Source organism: Vulpes vulpes, chromosome 10 (assembly GCF_048418805.1).
Source record: "Vulpes vulpes isolate BD-2025 chromosome 10, VulVul3, whole genome shotgun sequence".
Taxonomy (NCBI): domain Eukaryota; kingdom Metazoa; phylum Chordata; class Mammalia; order Carnivora; family Canidae; genus Vulpes; species Vulpes vulpes.
This window is the reverse complement of record NC_132789.1, coordinates 13,534,312-13,556,530: the sequence shown is the minus strand read 5'-3', so window position 1 is coordinate 13,556,530 and position 22,219 is coordinate 13,534,312. Positions and strand designations below refer to the sequence as shown.

General features: G+C 44.6%; 2 protein-coding genes across 18 annotated transcripts in view; one reads left to right on the top strand and one right to left on the bottom strand.

Moving 5' to 3' along the window:
• The window catches only part of RNFT2 (ring finger protein, transmembrane 2), a 76,997-nt gene extending 73,894 nt beyond the window's left edge, over nucleotides 1-3,103 (bottom strand). For 5 of the 14 annotated variants that reach the window (XM_072722906.1, XM_072722918.1, XM_072722919.1 and 2 more), the window contains exons 1-4: nucleotides 2,894-3,026; nucleotides 1,071-1,243; nucleotides 759-851; nucleotides 499-557 (exon numbers count right to left, since the gene is read on the bottom strand). In XM_072722906.1, the coding sequence (XP_072579007.1) occupies nucleotides 499-557; nucleotides 759-851; nucleotides 1,071-1,094 (176 nt within the window). In that variant the 5' untranslated portion in view covers nucleotides 1,095-1,243; nucleotides 2,894-3,026. Of the gene's footprint in view, nucleotides 1-498; nucleotides 558-758; nucleotides 852-1,070; nucleotides 1,244-2,893 lie in introns of all 14 variants that reach the window. The other 9 variants (XM_072722912.1, XM_072722916.1, XM_072722915.1 and 6 more) reach the window with 5 other exon arrangements.
• Nucleotides 3,104-3,204: 101 nt separating this feature from the next.
• SPRING1 (SREBF pathway regulator in golgi 1) lies at nucleotides 3,205-21,943 on the top strand. Of its 4 annotated transcripts, none has more exons than XM_072722922.1 (5): nucleotides 3,205-3,477; nucleotides 12,944-13,100; nucleotides 16,981-17,132; nucleotides 17,520-17,633; nucleotides 19,604-21,421. In XM_072722922.1, the coding sequence occupies exons 1-5, from the start codon at nucleotides 3,367-3,369 to the stop codon at nucleotides 19,685-19,687; spliced, it is 618 nt and encodes a 205-aa protein (XP_072579023.1). In that variant the 5' UTR covers nucleotides 3,205-3,366; the 3' UTR covers nucleotides 19,688-21,421. The 4 variants fall into 4 exon arrangements, with proteins under 4 accessions (XP_072579023.1, XP_072579021.1, XP_072579024.1 ...); XM_072722920.1 differs by having other exon boundaries at nucleotides 3,248-3,413; nucleotides 19,604-21,943; XM_072722923.1 differs by lacking the exon at nucleotides 19,604-21,421 and adding an exon at nucleotides 21,532-21,706 and having other exon boundaries at nucleotides 3,248-3,413.
• The last annotated feature ends 276 nt before the right edge of the window (nucleotides 21,944-22,219 follow it).

The window sequence follows — 22,219 nt, the reverse complement described above, 5'->3', positions numbered from 1 at the left end:
CACTGACATTTTTCACACAAACCAATCCTGAGTGTTTTCCCCTGCCACACAATAAAAGCTGTGGCCTCTGCTTTCTCCCTGTTTCTTTCTGCCTCCTGACTAGACTGCCTCCTGCTTCCCCGTGAGGCCCTGTCTAGTAAGGTGTGCCCCACTCTCTTGGGAAGTGTAAGTAACAAAAATCTTTCAGTGCCATTAGCTTCTCTATGTCCTCACTCACCTCTGTAAGGTAAAATCTGTGGGAACGATTATTGATGCAATGAGTCAGGTGGATTGCCTGTCTCACAGGCTTTAGGAATTACCCTAAATGCAATAGCAAGCTGCTGTGCATTGAGGACTATATGCCATCACTGGGCAAAGCTGTTTCCAACCAGATCTCCTTTGCTCATCTCACAAGTAACTCTGAGAGGCAGGTCTCATTGGATCGAGATTTGGATTGCTGCAGACCATCTGAAGCCCAGAGCCTCCAGATGGAATGAAACCAGGAGAGGTCCTACCTACCTTTCAGGTGGACCGTTATCCGTGTTACTGCTGTGGCGCCTCTGCATTTTCCTTAAGACCTGAAAGTCAACAGAGGGCATGAGCCAGAGTCTCTCAACATTCCCATTGCTGGCTGGACTGCCAAGGCAACTGTAAACAAGTATTATTACTCCTACCTCGCATCCCCAGAGCTCTCTGACATTCTGCAAACCCTGCTTGCAACTGTTAGGTCATCCAACCCTTAATTCAACATTCAGTCCCAGTGAGGAAAGTGTTATTACCCCATTTGGTGGATGAGGATGTTGAGGCCAAGAAGTGGAGGAAGTCCTCGTGTGACAGGCAGCAGTGAAATGTGCGGTAAAGAGGTGCTGGTGCTGGAGGATGAGAGTACAAGGCGTGGTTTTGGCATTGATGCTACTCCTAACCTTCCATGTGACCTTGGACCAATCAGTTACTTCTCTGTGGCTTCAGATTCTCCATCTATAAACTGGGAGGCTGGGGGTATAGAGCGACTGAAACCCAAAGCTACCTAAGAGCCCTCAGGTTTAATAAAGTGGGTAATAAGGATGTGAATTCTCATGGAGACATGTCACCTGGTTCACTGTGAGGAGCCACATGGACTTCAGAACTCCATGTTGATGATGCCTGAGGTGGGCCTTCAGGGCTCGGATGGGGTTGTGACCACGAGAGTCTAGAGAAAGTAGGCCTCTCCCTCCTCTTCCTCCAGAAGGTGCACAGGTCACCAGAGCTTATCAGCCTCCAAACCCTGGAGGGAACAGAACACTTCAGGGAACAATCTGTGGGATAGCTTGAACCTGAGAATGTCTTAGGGCATTGTGGGTAGCTCTAAGCACATGGTCCTATCTGCTCCTTACATCTGGCTAGCCTCTCAATGATCCCTCTTTAGGACTCCTGAGGATACTGTATTAACATATTTTGTCCTATTGTCAAACTATGAGTCCTGATTGGGGAACACAGAAAATATGTATTAGGCCCTCTAATGGCTTGATTATAACCAGAATAAAATCCAAACTCTGTTCATTGCTTACAGGTTCTGCCCAAAGCAGCTTCACCTGTGTCCAATCTCATTTCTCTCTACTCTTCCTTTAACTCCTCCCCACCGGCCTCACTGGTCTTTTTGATTTTCAAACATGTGGGCTTGTCTCTGCCTCAGGGCCTTTGTACTTGCTGTTCTCTGTTCCTTGAATGCTGTTCCTTCTGTGTAGCTCCCTCAGGTCAAATGTCACCTCCTCCCAGAAGCCTTCTCCTCACATCCTCCTGACTCACCATATGTTGCCCTGTTTTATTTATATTACTTATTTACTTACATGTTTGCTTATTTATGATCCTTTAGAATGTAAATGCCACAGAAGCAGGGATCCTATGTCTGGCTCACTCTTGTACATCAGCATCCAGAACACTGCCCCGCACAGAGTTGCATTCAACAAATAAATATTCAACAATTTATTCAATACCTATCTGTGGGTCTCAGTTGCCTTTTGTATATCCCTTCCTCCTTCCCTAAACTTTCACCCTAGAAAATAAAAGCTGTAAACTTTCCATGAATAGATTGAGACTTGAATTTTTTTTTTTTTTTTTTTTTTTTTTTGGTAACAGGACCAAAGATGGTATCTTTTAGTTAAGGACATCATAATTGGTTGTTGAATGATTTCCTAATCCTGACCACCTTCTTCTAGGGACAGCACTGGCATTACTAGGACCACTGATTAGAGATAATTCACTGGCTAAACCTCTCTTCTCTTTGGGAAAATCTGTTAAGAAACGGGTCAGGAGCACCATTTTCACATCATGAAGGAAAGCTCATTATGTAAATATTTTTCAGGAACATGCAAGGTCACCTTAACGCCCCCTCCCAAGGACTCCCCATCACTTGCAGATCCTTGGGGAAAATAAAATACAGCCTCCCCAAAATACAAATCTCAAATCTGACACAGCTTCCTAGACCACATGCCCAAGATTCTACTTTCAGATGCTCGCTTTCGAGGGGCTTCAGGTTCACTGTTGGGAGCAGGCGATACACAATTATTCCATTACTGAATTCAGGAATAAAATTTTGCACGTAAAATGCCTCCGAATGACTGAATGAAACGCCCCTTAAGCCTCTGCTCCACTCATCGTACCACATCCCCGTGAAGAATTACCCTGAGACTTTTCAATGCACGCTTTGTTTTAAGTTGCGCCCCCAGGCCGTAACCCGACTGCACCGAAATGCACGCAAGAGCATCTCCCGCGTTCCTCGCCCGGCGGGGGCGCAGCCGGCAGGTGCGCGTGCGGAACAAAGCCGCGAGCATCTCTCATCCCCGCAACCAACGCTCAGCACAAAACGCCCTAGGGCCGCAAGGGCAGGCGACGACACGGACCGTTCTGGAGGGAAAAAGCGCCTTCTCTTTTTTACCTGCCCGGACAGTTCAGCAATCACGGCGGCATCATTCGCGTCCTCCCAAGCCAATCACTCGCGCGGCCCGGGGAGCACGTGACTTCCGAGTGCTTCCGGCCTCCGGTCGGGTTTTCTCGCAGGTGGCCGCGGCCCGGCGCTAAGACCGCGGCGCGGCTCCTCCCGCGGTGCGCGCGCGATCGCCCGCCCCCTTTCCGGGGCTCAGCCAATAGGAGGCGGCCGCTTCTCAGGGACCAATGGGGAGGGGCCGAGCGAGGCAGGTGGGCGACGCGAGCCGAGCGGAGGCGGGGCGTGGAGCGCGGGGTCACGTGGGGCGGCGCGGGGAGGCTGCCGGGAGCTGGCTGGGCTGGAGGCCGGGGGGCCGGCGCCCGCCGCGGGGGATGGGGCTGCGGGCCGCCTAGGGGCCATGCCGCCCGGGCTCCGGGCCTGCCCCGCTCCGCGCCCCGGCCGCCGCGCCCCGCGTCCGCGCCGGCATGGTGAACCTGGCGGCCATGGTGTGGCGCCGGCTCCTCCGGAAGAGGTGGGTGCTCGCCCTGGTCTTCGGGCTGTCGCTCGTCTACTTCCTCAGCAGCACCTTCAAGCAGGTGAGTGGCCGCCCGCCCGCCGCCCGCCGCCCGCCCGCCGCCGCCCGGCTCTCCTCCGGGGTGGGGGGAGCCGCCTCTGCGGCCGCGCTGCGGGTGTGTCCGAGGGGCCGGTGCGCCGGAACCCAGACCTGCCCGTTCCGTTGGTGCCGGAGCTAGAAGGCGCTGCCCGGCCGGGGGCCCCGGGGGGACTCGAACCCAGGTCTCCGGGCCCCTGGCCGGGGCTGCCGACCTTACTGCCTCCGTGTGCCTTCTACCTGCCGGCCCCTGAGCGTAGAGGGCGCGTGCGTTTCTTGCGTCGCCCTGCGGGCAGTCTTGGGGAGCGGGCGTCCCCAGATGGCAGCGGGGGAAACTGAGGCTCGGCGGGTCGGAGGTGTGGGTGGCCAAGCTGCCAGGCCGGCGCTGGCGTGCCTGGCCTGCGTTTACTTTGGGGGCTCGGTGACCCAGCTGGGAGACCCAGCAGGGCCCGTGAGGTACCCTTTCTGTGCATAACTTGGTTGCATGAAATTTTCTTTTCTCTTTTCCTCTTTTTTTTTTTTTTTTAAGATTTTTATTTATTTATTCATGGGAGACATAGAGGCAGAGACGGGCAGAGAGAGATGCAAGCTCCCTGCAGGGAGCCGGATGCGGGACTCCATCCCGGGACCCCGGATCACGACCCTGATCCGAGCCCAAGGCAGCTAGCTGCGCAACCACGGAGCCACCCCGGCGTCCCGCATGGAAATCTCTGGTCACCTCCCCATCCACTTAGTTTTTCTCCCATGTGAGAATTTCTGGAAGAAAAGGCAATGTGGGAAATGTGACCAAAGCGTTGGAAGTTTGTTTAGGAGTCGGGTTTGAGCCTTTTGAGTTTTTTTTTTTAAATTTTATTTATTTATGTATGATAGTCACATAGAGAGAGAGAGAGAGAGAGAGGGGCAGAGACACAGGCAGAGGGAGAAGCAGGCTCCATGCACCGGGAGCCTGACGTGGGATTCAATCCGGGGTCTCCAGGATCGCGCCCTGGGCCAAAGGCAGGCGCTAAACCGCTGCGCCACCCAGGGATCCCGCCTTTTGAGTTTTTAGGGTGAACATACCCAAAGTGTGTGGGTGCAATACCGGTTTATGCTGTTGCTCTGATGGTCTCAAGGATCACGATCATAAGTAAAATATATTAATGAACATAAACTACGTGGTCACCTTAGTTTAATAGGATCAGTGGAGGAGCTGCAGAAGGGGAAGATGCGGAGCTGTACCCCACCGCTTACCTTAGGATGTGTCCATGACATTCAAGAACTAAGTGCTTCTGGGACTGGTGTTTTCTGCAACCTCACAGATACCTGCTTGTTGTCACGTGTTTTTCCTTCTCAGTCTGGCAGACCTCTGAGTATTCTAGTGAGCCAGGACTCAGATATCTGTATTCCTCCCTACCTGACCCAGGCGATTTTTGGGCCATTGTTTAAATTCTAGCTGTGTGCTCTTGATACCCAGATTTGTAATTTTAGCCTAGATCTATCCAGAAAACCCCCAATTCTTCTATTTAGTTGCCTGCTTGACGTCTTTTTGAATGTGTCATAGGTTTCTCATTCTTGGCCAAAACAGGACTCTTGGGACGCCTGAGTGGCTCAGTGGTTAAGTGCCTGCCTTTGGCCCAGGGCGTGATTCTGGAGTCCTGGGATGGAGTCCCACATCGGGCTCCCTGCATGGAGCCTGCTTCTCCCTCTGCCTTTGTCTCTGCCTCTCTCTCTCTCTCTCTCTCTCTGTGTCTTTCATGAATAAATAAAATCTTTAAAAACAAAAAACAGGACTCCTGATTTTCCATCACCAACAGTTCCTCTTTAGTCTTCCCAGGCTCACTCAGTGGCATTGCTGTTCACCAGGTAGAGGAGCCACAAATAACTTCCTTCTTTTTCTCACTCCCCACATCCAAAACATTGCCTCTGCCTCCACAGTGTATCCTTATTCTGTTATTTTGTCCTCATTGTCACTGGGTTCCTGGTGCTTCCCGAGGTCAGGCTACATTGTCTGGACTACTACAGTAGCCCACCAGCAGGTCTCTGCTTCTTTTTCTTTTCTTTCTTTTTTTTAAAGAGAGAGAGCTCACAAGAGCTAGCACACAAGCAGAGGTAGGAACAGAGGGAGAGGCGGGGAGAGAATCTGAAGCTGACTCTGTGCTCAGTGTGGAGCCCGATGTGGGGTTCAATCCCATGGCCCTGAGATCATGACCTGAGTCGATACCAAGAGTCCGATGCTCAACCGACTGAGCCACCCAGGTGCCCCAGGTCTCTGCTTCCTTTCTTGTCCAACAGTCTCTTCTCTACCCAGTGTTAATAGGGGTGATAATCTGGAAGAAAAAAATGTCACAGTTCTCCCCTAGGTATAATTCTTCTTTGGGTGTCTGTTGCACTCCGATAAAACTTCAGACTCTATTCCAGGTTCACTGCATGGTGAGTTGAGTCTTTTTTATCCTTTCAGGCCAGGTGAACTGTTACTGCCTCAGGCCACAGTGGGTGACACAGTCTAAATTAAGATTCCTTGCCTGTGGACCTGTCTTATTTTCTTTGTACTAGGAATCACTAACTGAACATTTCTTGTTCATAAACTCGTTTATCTGTCTTCCTTCCCTCTCCCTTCTAGGCAGTAATGTTTTTAAGAACAGGGACCTTGTCTGTGTTGTTCATGGAATCTCACCCCTAGAATACTGCCAGGTATTTAATGGATGCTTAAGTATGGTTTGAACAAGTGAGCCCTGAGTCTTTTGAATTGGGATGACTTCTCCTTTCTTCTCCAACTAATTTTTTATGTCTTGACTCAGATGCTGTCTACTCTGTGACCTTCCCTACAACCATCTTTTAAGTACTCTCATGCATCTTGTGTATTTATTTTAAAATTAGTGTTGTCTTTTTTAAAAACCTGTGATCAATGGCCATGATTGATTGGGGAGGGGTGATTGTGATTCTCCTAAAACTGTTGGCAGATTTCTCTGGGTTTGATCCCTCCAGCAGCCTAATAAACATTAAGAAACGCTTTAGCTGTAACGTCTCTAGCCCTGCCCATCAGCTCTTGGCAGCCCCTAGTCAACTCTCTGTCTCTGTGGATTTGCTGTTTTGGACATTTCATATTAAGGAATCATATAGTATGTACTCTTCTTTCAGTTTGAAGCCAGTGTTTTCAAGGTTTATCCATGTTGTAGCATTGATTAGTACTTCATTTTATATGTGGATAATATTCTCTTGTATCCATCTACTGCATTTTGGTTTTTTGTTCATCAGTTGGTGGACATTTGGCTTGTTTTTACCTTTTGGTTATTAATAAATGCTGCTATGAACGTTGGTGTACCAGGTTTTATATGGAAATATGTTTTTAGTTCTCTTGGGGTATAGTCCTAGGAGTAGAATTGATGGGTCATGTGGTAACCCATGTTTAACTTTTTGAGGAACTGCCAGACTGTCTTCCAAAGTGGCTACACCATTGACAATGAACTTTTAAGAAACTACACTTGTCAAGTTTTGATGTAGTACCAAAGAACATTATCTGTAATTATTTGAAAAAGCCATTAGGGGACGCCTGGGTGGCTCAGCAGTTGAGCATCTGCCTTTGGCTCAGGGCGTGATCCCGGGATCCTGGGATCACATCCCACATCAGGTGTGGAGCCTGCTTCTCTCTCTGCCTGTGTCTTTACTTCTTTCTATGTCTCTGATGAATAAATAAATAAGTCTTAAAAAAGAAAAGAAAAGAAAAAGCCATTAGAATATCCCTTCCAGGGATCCCTGGGTGGCTCAGCAGTTGAGCACCTGCCTTCAGCCTGGGGTGTGATCCTGGAGTCCTGGGATCGAGTCCCACATCGGGCTCCCTGCATGGAGCCTGCTTCTCCCTCTGCCTGTGTCTCTGCTTCTCTCTCTCTCTCTTTCTCTCTCTCTGTCTCTCATGAATAAATAAATAATCTTAAAAAAAAAAAAAAAAAAGAATATCCCTTCCATTTCAACTACACATCTGTGTGAGGTAGATTTTCCTCATATGCGTCAGCCCAAACAACCTATAGCAACAGGTGAACTGCAGAGGGAGATAGAATCCAGCTGTCTTCCCTTCAGCCAGATTTTAATATTTGATTTTATTTGATTAGATTTTAAGATTTGCAGAAAAGTAGAAGTATTTTCTCACCAAATTTGTTTTTTGAAGAACATTTTTTTCACAGACAAAAAAACCCTGTTAACATATAATAGGTCTATTATTTTTAGTTGAATAGATAATTTAAGTATTTTAAGAATTTATTTTTTTAATTTCCAATGTGATAAATATCAATAGCCGTGATCCTTATAAACCCACATATCAAGATTCTCAATATAAAGAATAAGAAAGGTCCTTGGGACCCACAACTCAGAGCCCATTCTGGCTGATGCTGTTCATATACATTTGAGTTTGCTCCTTTTGCTCTGCTCCCTGCTGCAATTCTGGTTATCCATCACCCCTGAGCTGTTCGACTAGAGGTGAGTTTGACCTATTTTGCCTAGCCTCAATTTCTCTTTCTGTGAGACGGAGATATTGTATGGAGTGTTCGGGGCCCTGGTGTGTGTGTGTGTGTTGGGATTGAATTGAGAAGAGGCCGTGAAAAGTTGTAAGGCTAGGTAGGGTCCCATGCTTTGCTTTGGAGAAACTCTGAACTTGGAGCAGATGCAGCTGCTGTGCCTGGAGACTAGCTGATTATCCTCTGTTGCTTTGAATTCCTCTTTTCTTTGGTTTTCATGTTAATTAATGCTTTGGGGGATAGTTGAAATTGTAGAGATGGGAGCGCAGGAGAAATTAATGACAGTGGTGGGGATGCCGTTGGGGGAGAGGAACGGGTGCCAACTGTCTTGAGCACTTTTACTTAACAAATGTTTAGTGAACCTCCGCCATGGGCTAGGTCCTGTCTGCTAGGTGGTGGAGACACAGTGGGGGGCAAAGCAGATGAGGTCTCACTCTCCAAGAGCCTATAATCTGCCAGAGAATAAGGGGGCAGAAATGGAGAGTGGCCAGAATGATTTCAGATGACAATTTATGTACCAAAGGAAGGAAACAGCAAGGTGTTGTGACAGAGCAGCAGGGTGGGCCTACCCCTGTGGGGCATCTAAGCTGAGACGGAAGAAATCCCAGTCTTGGAGTCAGAGGGTCCTTAGAGTCCTCTCGTGTAAATAAATGTTCTCACGTTCAGGTGGAGCAGTCCTTGAAAGTCTCAGGACTCTTGGCATAACTCACTGAAAATATATTAACATCTTTAGCTTTTAAAATAACTATGTAAATTGCAGTGGATTAAATGTGTGAGTTAGATATTTCTGAAGTGTTAACAAATCATAAGAGAATTGCTAATATGTTTTTGTTTTGCTTTGTTTGGATCACCAAGGTATGTGTATTTTTCAGAAAGTTTGTCAAGTACGGCCCAGGGTACAGAACATGACCCGTAATTCACCAGCCATGGGACATTTATCTCATTTGACCCTTGTCGTAGCCCCTGGAAAACAGATGGGGCAGCTATTGAAATACTCCTTTTAGAATAAGGTTAAGTACCATATACTAGGAATGAAAACATTACTATAGTGCTTTATAATTGATGAAGAAAGGTCTCATGTTTTTCTGCTTGTTTTGCTCCTTTTTGTTTCCACTTTTTGTACCCCCGTGCACCCTGTGTGGATGTCTGTTGTGGTTGATTGCACTGATTTTTGTACACACTTCTTTATCGATTACTCTGGGGATTCTGAGAATAGAGTACTGGCTCCCCTTGTCTATATATCTTTAATGCATTGTGAGGACTTGATACCTTTGTGGGGGGAAACATACATGCAGGCACTCACACACATGTGCATGCACGTGTATATGTACAAAAGCCTAGAATGAAGACAACCTAATAGGGTAGGTCAGTTTGGAAAGGGTTTAAAACCATGGAAGGAATCCCCTCAGCGCCCCTTCACTACACTGTTGGTGAGACTGGACCCTCAGAAAAGCAAACGTATGCTAATTCGTGACATTTGCTACTTGTCTCACTCTATCTCTTGTACAGTCTTTTTTGATTGTACAAGTCTTACCAAATCCTCTTGGCAAGGTCTTGAATATTCATATTTGAAAACAAGTTTAAGTGCTGGAAGACTAGCCTCCCTGTTTACCAGGAGCAGAGTTATGTGGAAGAAGCCCTTCTGGGATGCACTTATCTGTGAACTTCTGTTTTCTTTTGGGAAGAGATAACAGGACAGTTTGAGAGTAGTGGTAGGAGTACTTTTAGCCTCATTGTGAGATCCAGGGTACTTTGACCAGCTCTTACTGATCTTTATGGCTATGAATTTATCTAGGGCAGCATTTGAAGCTCAATTTCATTTGCACATCGCTTGATTCTGCAGTTAACTGATAGGGTCCCAGCAGAGCAGAGGAGTATAAATTTACAGGTAGTCAAGCTGCGTCCACCAAAGTGATTCGTCCCATATTCCCAAGGCTTCTGCACTTAGCCCCTCTTCTTGCGCCAACCAAGGAACACAGATGCTGTTTTTGTATGACCTACCCGGTTTCTGCCAGTGCCAGTTCCTCCCTGTAAATGAAACCAAAGGAAGGACAGAATAAAAATTAAAGCCACTAAATGTGACTACTTCACACTTGGTAAATTAAAAAACAAACTCCAGTACTGGTGCAGTGGTGTTGAAATTGTAAACACTGTTACGTAAATGCTGGTAATACCCTGAATGGCACGTAGAACTCCAAGGAAATTATTTGGCACTATACAGCAATGACTGTTTCTAATAATTATTATTACAAGTCATTCAAGGGAATAAACAAAACTTCTGTTTTTATTTTTTAAAAGATTTTATTTATTCATTTAACAGAGAAAACCTGAGTGCTGAGGAGAGGCAGAGAGAGAGGGAAAAGCAGACTCCCTGCTGAGCAGGGAGCCCAATGTGGGACTCAGTCCTAGGACCCTGAGATCATGATCTGGGCCGAGGGCCGACACTCCACCAACTGAGCCACTCAGGCGCCCCCAAAACCTCTGTTTTTATTGTAATTGCTATCTATGATAACAAAAACTTGGTATGGGTCAACGTTCTGTAGAGTGTTTAATGAATTATAGCACATCAGCATGATAGATGATTAGATAGCCTTGAAAATGTTATTATCAAGATAAGGTAGGTACTTGAATGGTTTACCATCCAATTAGTGTCAAGAGCTGAATGCAGGGAATTTGTATTCTAAATGCTGGGGTCAAAGGTTAGAAGTTAATAAATAAAAATTGATAGTTTTATTTAAGCAATGGGATTGTGAGCAATTTTTTATCTTTAATGTTGTTAATCATGCTTTTTTTAAGTAACATTTTTATTTTAGAACAATTACAGATTTAAAAGTTTCAAGGCTAGTACAGAGTTCACATAGATACCTCCTCAGTGTCTTGTTAATAACACTCATGTTTTTATTTTAATTTAAAAATATTAATAAAAATATTAATTTGCCAAAGATGGCAGAAGACCTTATCCCTTCTACGTTAATAGTCTGTAGAATATCTTTCCATACTTTTATTTCAGTTCTTACAAACGTGTATGTGTATGTTATTATAATTGTTATCATACTGTGTGATAATATGCACATCATTTTGTAACTTTTTTTTTTTCACTTAATGTATTATGGACATCCATCCAGTGGTCTACACACAGTGCTTTTTTTTTTTTTTTTTCACTTAATGTATTGTGGACATCCATCCAGTAGTCTACACACAGTGCTCTGTGTATTAAAATCATTCAGGTACTTTAACAATAGTAATTCCCAGGTCTCATCCAGAGAGATTTTTACTAAGTCTGAAGTTGGACTCAGAAATCAAGAGTTGGTTTTAAAGTTGTACATGAGTGTACATGAGCCCGGGTGGCTCAGAGGTTTAGCACCGCCTTCAGCCCAGGGTGTGATCCTGGAGACCTGGGATTGAGTCCCACATCAGGCTCCCTGCGTGGAGCCTGCTTCTCCCTCTGCCTGTGTCTCTGCTTCTCTCTCTCTCTCTCTCTCTCTCTCTGTCTCTCATGAATAAATAAAATCTTAAAAATAAATACATAAATAAAAAAAGTCGTACATAATGTCCAAGGCAGGGTTTAAGAGCCATGCTAGATAAATACATATCACTCTCATCTGGGATTTTTATAATAGCCATAGCTATACCAGTGTTGTTCAGTCATTTCTCTGTTGGGTTTCCAGGTTTTTCCTACCATATTAGCAGTGCTATAGTAAACATCCTGGTTCATCCTTACACATTAGTACTTTCTATAAAAAAAAGCTAAAAAATATGTTTGCTGTGCCCAAAGTATATGTGGATATGTATATCTTAAATATTAATAGCTCTTCCTAGGTTGCTTACCTAAGGAAATATTAGTAACCGTGAAGCTCTGTTTCATTGTTTTAAAGTATATATCCTTTGCCATCAAACTTTCAAGGCTAATCCCTTTTGCTGGTGACACATCACAGGTCATTCTTAATGGTAAAAGCCAAGAATTCTATTGAAAAGGTAGGATGTTTAAAACATATAAAAAGTCTTTGGGAGAGAGTCTTGATGATTGTGGTGTTTTCCAACAGCAGCTTGAAGGATTCAGAAGATGGCTGTCTCATGCTTGGCTTGTTTTCTGGTAGTTAGGCACCTTCCCCCTTAGTTTCTGCAATAATATAGGAAAAGCAGTTTTGAAAGCTTGGCTGCAGTTTGGAGGCTAGGAGAAAAGCATAAGTGCTTGCCTCTGGAGCAGCATGGCCCTTTGCATGTGTAGGTTAAGGGCTGGCTGGAAGTCTATCTTAAGAAAAAAAGGAGAAATTTGCAAGTTAACATGCTTCTTCATGCTCCTAAAACTAACCTCTCAATTCATTATTCCCCTAAGCTTACTTATCCCTGAAGTACTCATAACAGCAAATGAGATCACTCTCACTTGTGCTTCAGATGAGTCCAGATATTGTCTGAAATGACAGTTGCAAAATTCCTTTGAAGTTTCTTCTTCTATTTTAAAGGTGTTTTCAAATGTTATATTCTATTCAGTAATGTATTTGTTTTATTATAAGAAAGTATTTTAAATGATTAACCATCAGAAAGAAAAAGTTTAGAACTTTTTCTCTCCTAAGTTTTGTGTGAAATTAATGTTTTCATACACATTTACAAAATGCATCGAATCCAAAGGCCATTGATGTAAAAGTAAGCCACTTTTGAAGCATAGCTTTAATTTGTTATTTTTCCTACAGGTTTATTTTGCATCTTTTTTAAGATTTTATTTATTTATTCACGAGAGACACACAGAGAGAGAGAGGCAGAGACACAGGCGGAGGGAGAAGCAGGCTCCATGCAGGGAGCCTGATGTGGGACTCAGTCCCGGGTCTCCAGGATCAGGCCAGGGGCTGAAGACAGCGCTAAACCTCTGAGCCACCCGGGCTGCCCTATGTTGCATTTTAAATTACAGCTTTGGCTGGGAATGCAAGAAAGGATACTTTAACCTTCCCATTTGTGGTCTCTTTGTAGGAGGAAAGAGCAGTGAGAGATCGGAATCTCCTCCAGGTTCAAGACCACGACCAGCCCATTCCGTGGAAGGTGCAATTTCACCTGGGGAACAGCAGTCGGCCTGGCAACCAGTGCCGGAACTCCATTCAAGGGAAGCACCTCATCACGGATGAGCTAGGTAGGGCTGGCTCCCCTCTTCTCTGCAGCCAGTGAAGGGCTATAGTGGGAGTCCATTGCTGTGGTTTTATACAGTGCATTTCCCAGCATTTCTCACATCTCTGTCTTTCATACCTTACTTGTCATTCAAGGCTCCCTTCACTGTCAGAGAAGTTTAGTGTGATGATTCTGTCTTTGAAGCTCCTTGTGCTCATGGTTTCAGCAGTTGGTCATGAGCCAGCCCCTGTGCTAGCTAGTTCCTACCCATCTCTTCCTGGCCGCAGGATGTTCAGACCTTGCCAGTGTTGTCTTATTTTAGTGGTGAATTCTATAGGGTAGCTAGTGTTCCTCCTTGGTGGCCTGCATAATAGCCACACGGTTCTGGCGCTTAGGAAATGTGCTTGTTAACTGACTGACTAGGTGATGAATGAATAATAAACACATTCATTTTTATTATTGATAATTTACTTATTTTTTAAAAGATTTTATTTGAGAGACAGAGAGAGACAGAGAGCTCACAAGCGGGGAGAAGGGGAGAGTGAGAAGCAGACTCCCTACTGAGGAGGGAGCCCAATGTGGAACTCGATCCCAGGACTCTGGGATCATGACCTGAGCCAAAGACAGATGTTTAACCAACTGAGCCACCCAGTGCCCTATTTACTTATTTTAGAGAGAGAAAGAGAAAGAGTGCTTGTGCACATATGTACATGAGCAGGGGGAGGGGCAGAGGAAGAGAGAGAGAGAATCAGACTCCCCACTGAGTGTGGAGCCCAACACAGGGCTTGATTCCACAACTCTGAGATCCTGACTTGTGCCAAAATCAAGTTGGACGCTTAACTGACTTGAGATACCTAGGTGCCCAAATGATAAACACACTCAACATGTGTTACTCTTACAGTGAAAACGGCAGCCTGTCTGTCTGTATCCTTTTCTCCCAGAGTTTTCTTGCCTCCTTTTAGTCTGGAAGAAAGGCGATTCCTGTGCTGTTGAGGTGGTTGGATTAGCTGGTTGAGATCTCACCATTTGAAGGCTGGCCCAGTCTTCCTGAAGAGGAACTTCCATGAATGCACAATTGAGCTCTTATCTGCGTGCTGGGCACTAGGCTAAAACCTCTCCTGGAATATCTCTGATTTTTACAATAGTCCTACAACATAGGCATTGCTCTTGGCACTTTATAGGTGAAGACACAGGCACCAAGAGGCTCAGGAACTCACCTACAATGACAAGGACTCATAAACCATGATCAGGGCAGCATTATCACACCAATAGGGTAGCACTATCCCTTAATGTCAACTGTCTAAACAGTCTTCAGAGTTCCCTGATAGTTTTTGCAGACTCTTTTTTCTTTTTTCAACTGGTGGTTTGCAAATAATCTGATTGGTTTGTTTGTAGGAGTAAATTTTGCTCATTTCAGAGTCTCAGCACAAACGGATTGTGAATGTGGCAGTACTGGAATCAACACAGGTCAACCTTGAATTAGAATATTCAGCCATACATGATGACTGAACAAAATGCAGGCATGCTATCTGTAAAATGAAACAAGAGTTCATTTACTGTTCTTTTCAAGAAAAGTTGCATTCCCAGCAAAACACAAACGAACAGAAACCACACAAAAAAACCCCCAACTTTCCCAAAGAGACTTCAAAGGCATCAGACCAGATGAGATTACTTAGAATTAAGGGAAGGGATCAGAGGAAATATACCCACCTAAGGTAGAGGAACTGGAAAATTTTACACAAAGATGGAGTGACAAGCCAGCAGTGATGCCAGTGCCAGATTCTGTCTTGAAGATCATGTTAGAAAAGCAAATAGTATTGCAAATAGCCTCTTGTTTTTTAAACAAAGTTTGACAAAGGAAATTTACTTCCATAAGATGATACAGCTGGTCAGTGGGGAGATCTAGGGCTGAGACAGAACTTGGGAGTTCAGTCCTTTTTTTCTTAGAAACTGTTTTGTTTCCATGACACCCAGTGAGAAAACATGAAATCATATGCTTTGACTTTAATAGTTAATACTAGGTTACAAGTGACCTTCATTTTCTTTTGTTTTAGCTAACACAAGAATAATTTTCCTCTGATTAATTCAAGTGAGACAAAGCCTCTCAGACTTCTTAAGTAGAAAGTTCCAAGAATCCATTAATAAAAAATCCTAGGGCCATAGGTTGTATTGTACCTCCATGACCATGAGAGGAAATAAACAATTTCATAAAGAAAACTTGCAGTAATTGATGCCTTTGCATAAGCAGATGCTACCCCACCACGAATGTTGCCAGGGTAACAGTTATTAAATAAGACAACCAATTAGAATGACAAACTTTTCCAAGGTTAGAAGTTAATTTCCTAGTCAGTCGAGACACACTCTGAGGTTGTCATCTTACTGAACTCGTTGTTGGAAACAACATTGGCATGAGTAGAATTTACGATGCAAGAGGAGAAATCCTAATGCACTCTCTTACCAGAAATCAGAAAGCCCTGTGGTTTCAAGGCTAAATAGTGAGAACCAGGGCACCAAAGGAGGGGCACAAAGGTAGATGATGGGATAGGATAGAGAAAAGAAAAAGAGACTGAAAGATAATTTCAACAAGTGAAGTTTAGGTCATGTTATATTTTCCATCTCCTGACAGGTGATAAGATTGCAGTGTATCATTTGGGGCTGAATTTTGAGAAACAGTGCCGGCTTCTTTGGATTTGTATTGGTTTATATAATCCCTGTGAAGAAAATGAGTCAAAGTAGTTAAAAAAGAATCCCAGAAGCATATATTATGGCATTTGAGTAGTCCTCTCTTAGTTTTAAGTACATGCTCTGGAGCTTAATCTAACTTTAACATCATCTGTTCTTAGGTAACTGGGGTCTGGTTCTTTCCAGGCCCTGGTTTTCCAGGTGTTAACTGAGGGCCCTCTGCATCTCTTCCATTGTTATTTTACTGGTGCCACCTGCTTTTGCACAGACTTTGTTTTCCAGAGTAATTTCTGAAAACAACTTTATACTTCACCAAGTCTCATCCTTTGAGGATTAAGAAGCTGGGGTATTTGGAATGGAATGATGCTGGCAACAGCTGCTCTGCACCTGTGGGCCCATGCATGCACCTGGGAGTTTCCCAAGAGCTGTGTGGTGTCCCTCATGCACTTCTTACATTTTTCTGTCCCACTCCCAGAAGGTTGTAGAAAAATGTCTGTTTAGCAGCTCTGAACAATAAAGTAGTTTTTATGAGGAGAGTCTTTACTTGAGTTGGGTTTCGGTTTGACTAGGTTGGAGGCAATGTGTTTACAGAGGGATTTATAAGGAGTGGAGGGAATTAGGATTTTTCTCCCTTGGGTATTAGAGAACTTGCATTCCCAGATTCTGAGAATTCCTGGCCTATATACTTACAGCCTAAATCAACTTATGAAGGTTCAGCGTGACTATTTCTTTTTCAGAAATCTTCCAAATAAATGCCAAGCATTTCAAAGATATTTGTAAAGATTGGAGGGTTGGTTGGTTGGCTTTTAAATCTAGATGGATATCACTTTCAGGAATGAAACCTTTGGTTTTTTCTATTTTCCTTTTCCTTTTTTTTTTGAAAACAATACCATTTTTCTTCAGTGTGTTGGTTAAGCATGACTTGATATGGTGATTAAATCAAACACATGCCAACAGAGCAGAAGGTCATTTTAGGTAGATGAGAACATGTAGCCTACCCATCACATGGGAGCCCATGTTGCCTGTACACTACGGCATGCAGAAAGCAAGTCCTGGTCACGTGTCTGACTCCTGGCCCTCTGGTGCTTGGCATGTTCCACACTCCACGTTCTTTCTCTCTGTTCTTTGTGTGCAGCATTTGTATTGCTGCTTCGTGTGTGATCACCCGGTAGAGAGGTGGGAGGACTGCTGGCTTGTTACTCAGGTGAGTCTCTGACTTCCAGGATACATTTGTGAAAGAAAGGATTTGCTGGTGAACGGCTGCTGTAATGTCAACGTCCCCGGCACGAAGCAGTACCGCTGTGATGGCTGCTTGCCCCATGGCTGCTGTGGTGCCTATGAGTACTGTGTGTCCTGCTGCCTGCAGCCCAGCAAGGTATGGGCGGTTGCCGCCACCTCCATGTCCTTTCTCTATGCCTTTATTGGATGGTGAGCATCGAAGTCTCCACACAAGAGTCTCTGGAAGGTAGGGCTGAGAAGGGAACTGTGTAGATGGCAGAGATTGCTGCTGTGAGGCAGCGTCAACAAGGAAGGGAGTGCTTCCTGCTGACATGGGTGGCTCATTTGCGGGAGGGGCCATTGTGTTGCTCATCAGCTCTCTGATGGATAGGGTATCAGGCTTGTGCTCATTTGAGCTTGCTCTCTCCTTCTCTCTGCCCCCCTCTTCCATATCAGCAGGGTCTTAATTTAGGAGAAATATCCAAGGTTACCCTGTGCTGCTGAGTCTGGAATTTATTACAGGTGCTAACTTTTGTTTCCATAGCAACTTCTCCTGGAGCGCTTCCTCAACCGCGCAGCCGTGGCATTCCAGAACCTCTTCATGGCCGTCGAAGATCACTTTGAATTGTGTCTGGCCAAATGCAGGACCTCATCCCAGGTCAGAAGCTGTGATGCAAAAATAAATAAATAAAAAATAATAAATAAATAAATAAGCTGTGATGCCGCTGGCTGGGGGATGGGCGGGTAGGAGTCAGGGTGGAGAAGAAAACTCGGAAATATGCAGTGGGGGCCACTTAGTGGGATAATAACAGAGAAGAGATTTAAGCAAAGCTGTGTCAAATTTTGTTTGGTTAAAAAAATTTTTTTTGTTTGGTAGAGTGATGGTATTTAGAATGTCACTATGAGATTTGTACATGCTGGGAAAGTAAAATCTTTATATTAAATCAGGGTCTAATCAGCTTGCATCTCCCCTATCTGAGTGGCATATCCACACTTCAAGTGGAAGCGTACAATTATTTCTAAGTCTGGGGGAGTCCTAACAGTCCAGTTCCTGAGAGCAGTTCTCTCCTCCACATCTCTGAAACATGACTAAGGCTTTCCAGCAACCACTTGTTTAAAGGAAGTAGTCATTTGTTGTGGAACAGAGTTGTGGTTTATTTTAGGATTCAAGAGGATGGGGGCAGGTGGGCATTTAAAAATAGGCGAATAAATCTGTGGGTGGTCAAGCTCTCAGTACTCATAAGCATATTGTCAGTAAATGCTTTGCTCTTCGGGCACTCAGCGCTGCCCCTAGCCCTGCAAGTGTCTGCATGTCTGGGCCTTTGCATCACTCTGCTCCCTCAGCTCTCCACTTCTGCGGTCCGGTGGTCGTCGGGGCTCTCAGTTTTAAGACCGCCAGCTGTGTGTAGTGTACAAGTGTGCTTCTTCTGCCTTCTGTTCATGGTGTCTCCCAAGACTGTACTGGCTTCATCTGAGATAGCAGACTCGTTTGTCATTCTCTGTGCCTCTTGCACTTTTTGCCAGATACCTGTTAGCCCATTTTTTGATTTTATGCTGCTTTGTGCACCTCTGGTCTGCTCTCAGAGCATTCAGAATCACGGGGTAAATACTTCAGGGATTATAATGAACATTTGAAAACATGAAGAAATTCCTGATGGTCTTGTGTTGCTGGAAGAGCTTTCCACTTGAATGGGCTTTAAAGGAGATGGGGAAGAAGGCCGAACACATGACTCATTTTGATTCAGAGTCTCTCATTCTGAGAAATGCTAGAAAAGGCGGAGTATTGTCTTTCCTCAACTGATAAAACCCAGACACCATTTCCAATCTTGAGGGAAGATGTTAACCTTTCTGACTTTATCTTTTTATTGTAAAGCAAGAGTTCCCAGTTCCTAGTTTGTTTTGATTGTGGTATCCCAAAAAAGATTTGCTGCATGTCCATAAATTGGATTAATACTTAACAATTTAGATGTTAAGCATTGGTCTTGGGCTAATTAGTGAACTCCAGACTAGCCAAAAACTCAAGTTGCTTGTTATGAAAACAAATGGCTGAAAAATTAGCCGTCAGGGATGGTTGTCTTTGTTAAATCCCACGTTCCATTTACTTAACCAAATGAGGCTTGTGTGGTATTGTGGGATTTGGCTTGTGTGCCAGACCTCAAGGTACATAAAACTTCATGAGAACGCCTTGACGTGGCGTCTCCTTCATCTCTGCAGGGTTCAGTACCAGGAACTGAATTTCTTTGGAGCACAGAAGTTGGGAGCAAAACAGTCTCTGGATTTTAATCTAATTTAACATCATCTGAGAAAATAGTTGTCTTGAGTTGCCCAAGTTGTAGCTAGGTTGTTTTAAAAAACGAACAAAACTCACTTTTGACATTAAAAGAAACCATTGTCATGCAGTGATGTTCTGTCCATTTGCATGCTTGTTGTTGGCATTTGGTGTTGAGCATCCACCTTTGTTTCAAACAAGTGCCTGGTGTCTCTTGGTGGCATTTGGAGATAGCTGTGCCAGGCTCCTGCAGGGTGTGCTGGCCCACAGTCCTGGGTTTGACCTCTACCATCCCACAAGGGAGGTATGTGAGCCTCTGCTCTCTCTCATGGCGCTCTTATCTTCCCTTTTGCCAACAGAGCGTGCAGCATGAGAACACCTATAGGGACCCCATAGCCAAGTACTGCTATGGAGAGAGCCCTCCTGAGCTCTTCCCCGCGTGACAGGCACAGCAGACAACACACGGGCGACCAGGTGCCACAGGAGAACTTGTGGCCTGAAGCTACCCTCCAGCGTTCTCTAGTCCGCGTAGAAGAAGAGAGGCATCGCATGGAAGCCTTGGCTTTGACCGCCTCTTGTGCTATACTCTTTGGCCTCAGTCACCACTGGGCTCTACCCTGTGGAACTATTCTGTGAAGCAGCTTGAAAACACCAGTGCATCACATTCAAGAACAAACTACAGGCGAGCCTGTGGAGGTGCTGGTGCTCTGGGGCACTTCTACTGTTGCAGACTCCTCGAGCCCTTCACTGTAAATTTATTTATTGGACTTCTTTGGAGTAGTGGGAACATGATAATGGTTTATATAGGAAGATATCTTGCCTTAATAGTCAAATATATTCAAGGAAATTGTTGTTGTTTTCTTGTGTCCCTGGGTTTCCTGAGTGAAGTCATCCCTTTACCCTGATAAAATTGAATATGCATGTTCTCCCAAGGTAGTTGTTTGGGTTTTGTTTTAAAAGCTCCTTCAGGAGTGGGCCCTGGACACTATATTCTGACATCTAAAATTGTCAACAACTCAAAGATACTATTCCGTTCCGGCCCTCTACCAGCCCCCTTGCAGGTGGCACCAGCTGCCCACAGGTTTTCTCATCATGGTTTTGAATGTGTTTGCATTACCTGCATGTGCGCATCCTCTGAACCAGAAATTCCAACTCCCTGTTCCGGAGGATTTTCTCATTTCCAATGCCACTGTTGAAATGATTGTGATCTGCTCAGCCATGGTACCCTGGGAGCCTTCTCCCTTCTCCTGTCATGGAAACCTGCTGTTATGGCAATTCCTAGGTGAAGAGACACCTAATAACTGGCTGTAGGCAGTCATCCTTCATTGCTTTCAGCATTGGGACATATAACAGGTTCAGACCTTCAGTTTCCTTATGACCTTTGAAGAAGAAGGCCCAAGTTTCTGTCAAGGTGCTGCTATAAGTGAGTCACTCCTACCCTCAGTGGGGCAAGCCCATGAACACTGGGCATGTCAGTTGTGGGTCCACGTGCTCAACATCGAATCTCTCAGGCTCAAGGTCAAGAGTATTTGGTCCTCTGATCAAGACATTCTGCCCCTCAAGTACTAAGGCTCTTTGCTCTCAGGAGACATGGACACACAGCTCTTTTCTGGAGCAAGCCCCTTACTAATCCTGGGATCAGGCCAGGTCTTTTTCATTTTTTGATTGTTCAAGCTGTTGACCTTGGAGCCAGGTACTAGTTTTACAATCCACGTTTGACATTTTTTTTCAGTAGGGTTTTTCTTTGGACCATGTTTGCCTTCCAGTATGTTTCTGCAGTATGTAGCAGTAATTCCTCATGATTTTCTCCTATTACTTGTTAAACCTTTCTTCCCAAAGGGGTTTGTCCTCCTTAAATAAGCCATCTCCGAGGGCTTTGTGGCAGTTGTTTTTTTACTATTTTTTTCCCCAAAAAATCTATTTAGTTTGCATTGGACTTTTTGGATTCTATGTGCATTCATGGTGCTAAATCAAACTTTGTATGTGAAAGAAATGTGCGTGTCTGGATGTTTTACCATCTCATTCTTTTTTGGTAATTCGAGTCTGGTATGTGTTTGTCTCATGTGAGTTGTCACTGGTATCAGCCTCTCCTTGGAGCTTATTTGAACTTTTGAGCAATGTAACAGAGATTTAATGTGAAAATGACTTTATATCAAAGACGAACCCCTGCCTCTTTACTTCCTACTTGAATTATTGATGAGTACATTCTGCATTTTCAGTGCTTTTACAAACAGTATCTACAACCATGTCATAGAGTTAAGCTTACTTGTGTTCCCACCTCGTACAGGAGGAAGTTGTGAGAAGTAAAGTGACTTCCAGAATCCTCACTGAGATTTAACAACAGAACCAGAACAAGAACTTCATCTCCGGCTTCAGATCCTCTGTCCTTCCCACTGCCTCTCTCTCGCCAACCGTACTGCTGACTCATCCATAATCATCCCCCCCCCCCCCCCCCCCCCCCCACCGACCAAGAGCTCATAGATTTCAGTTATCCAGGCCAATAGAAAGGAGAGGTAATATCAATAGCCAAATTGGGTCGATAATTCATTTGGCCCTGGAATATGTTTTTATTTGTGGGGTTTGTTTTTATTTTTGTTTTTTTGTTTTACTTAGGTCAATTTAGAGGCGTGTTCACTGTTTTGGAAACTCAAAATGCTACCAACTACATAAATAAAGCCATTGAAGGACCTGGACCATCACTCAGCTTCCCCAGCCTTCCAACCCAGAACCCTTCCCTGCTCTGCACTCTCTGGGTGGTTTCTGGTTTCCTCGACTGAGGGTTTCTAGAATTAGGGACCTCATCTTAGTTTTTCTTGTCCAGAGTTTAGCAAAGTATGTGTTACATGCTGAGATTTTAGGGAAGGATCGAAGAAGGGGCAAAAAAGTCACCAAATATTGAGTGTTGGGGCTAAAGGTAACTCAAAGCATTTCCCCCCAATTCTGCATCTTTATTGCCTTGCTCATTGCTGGAGTGA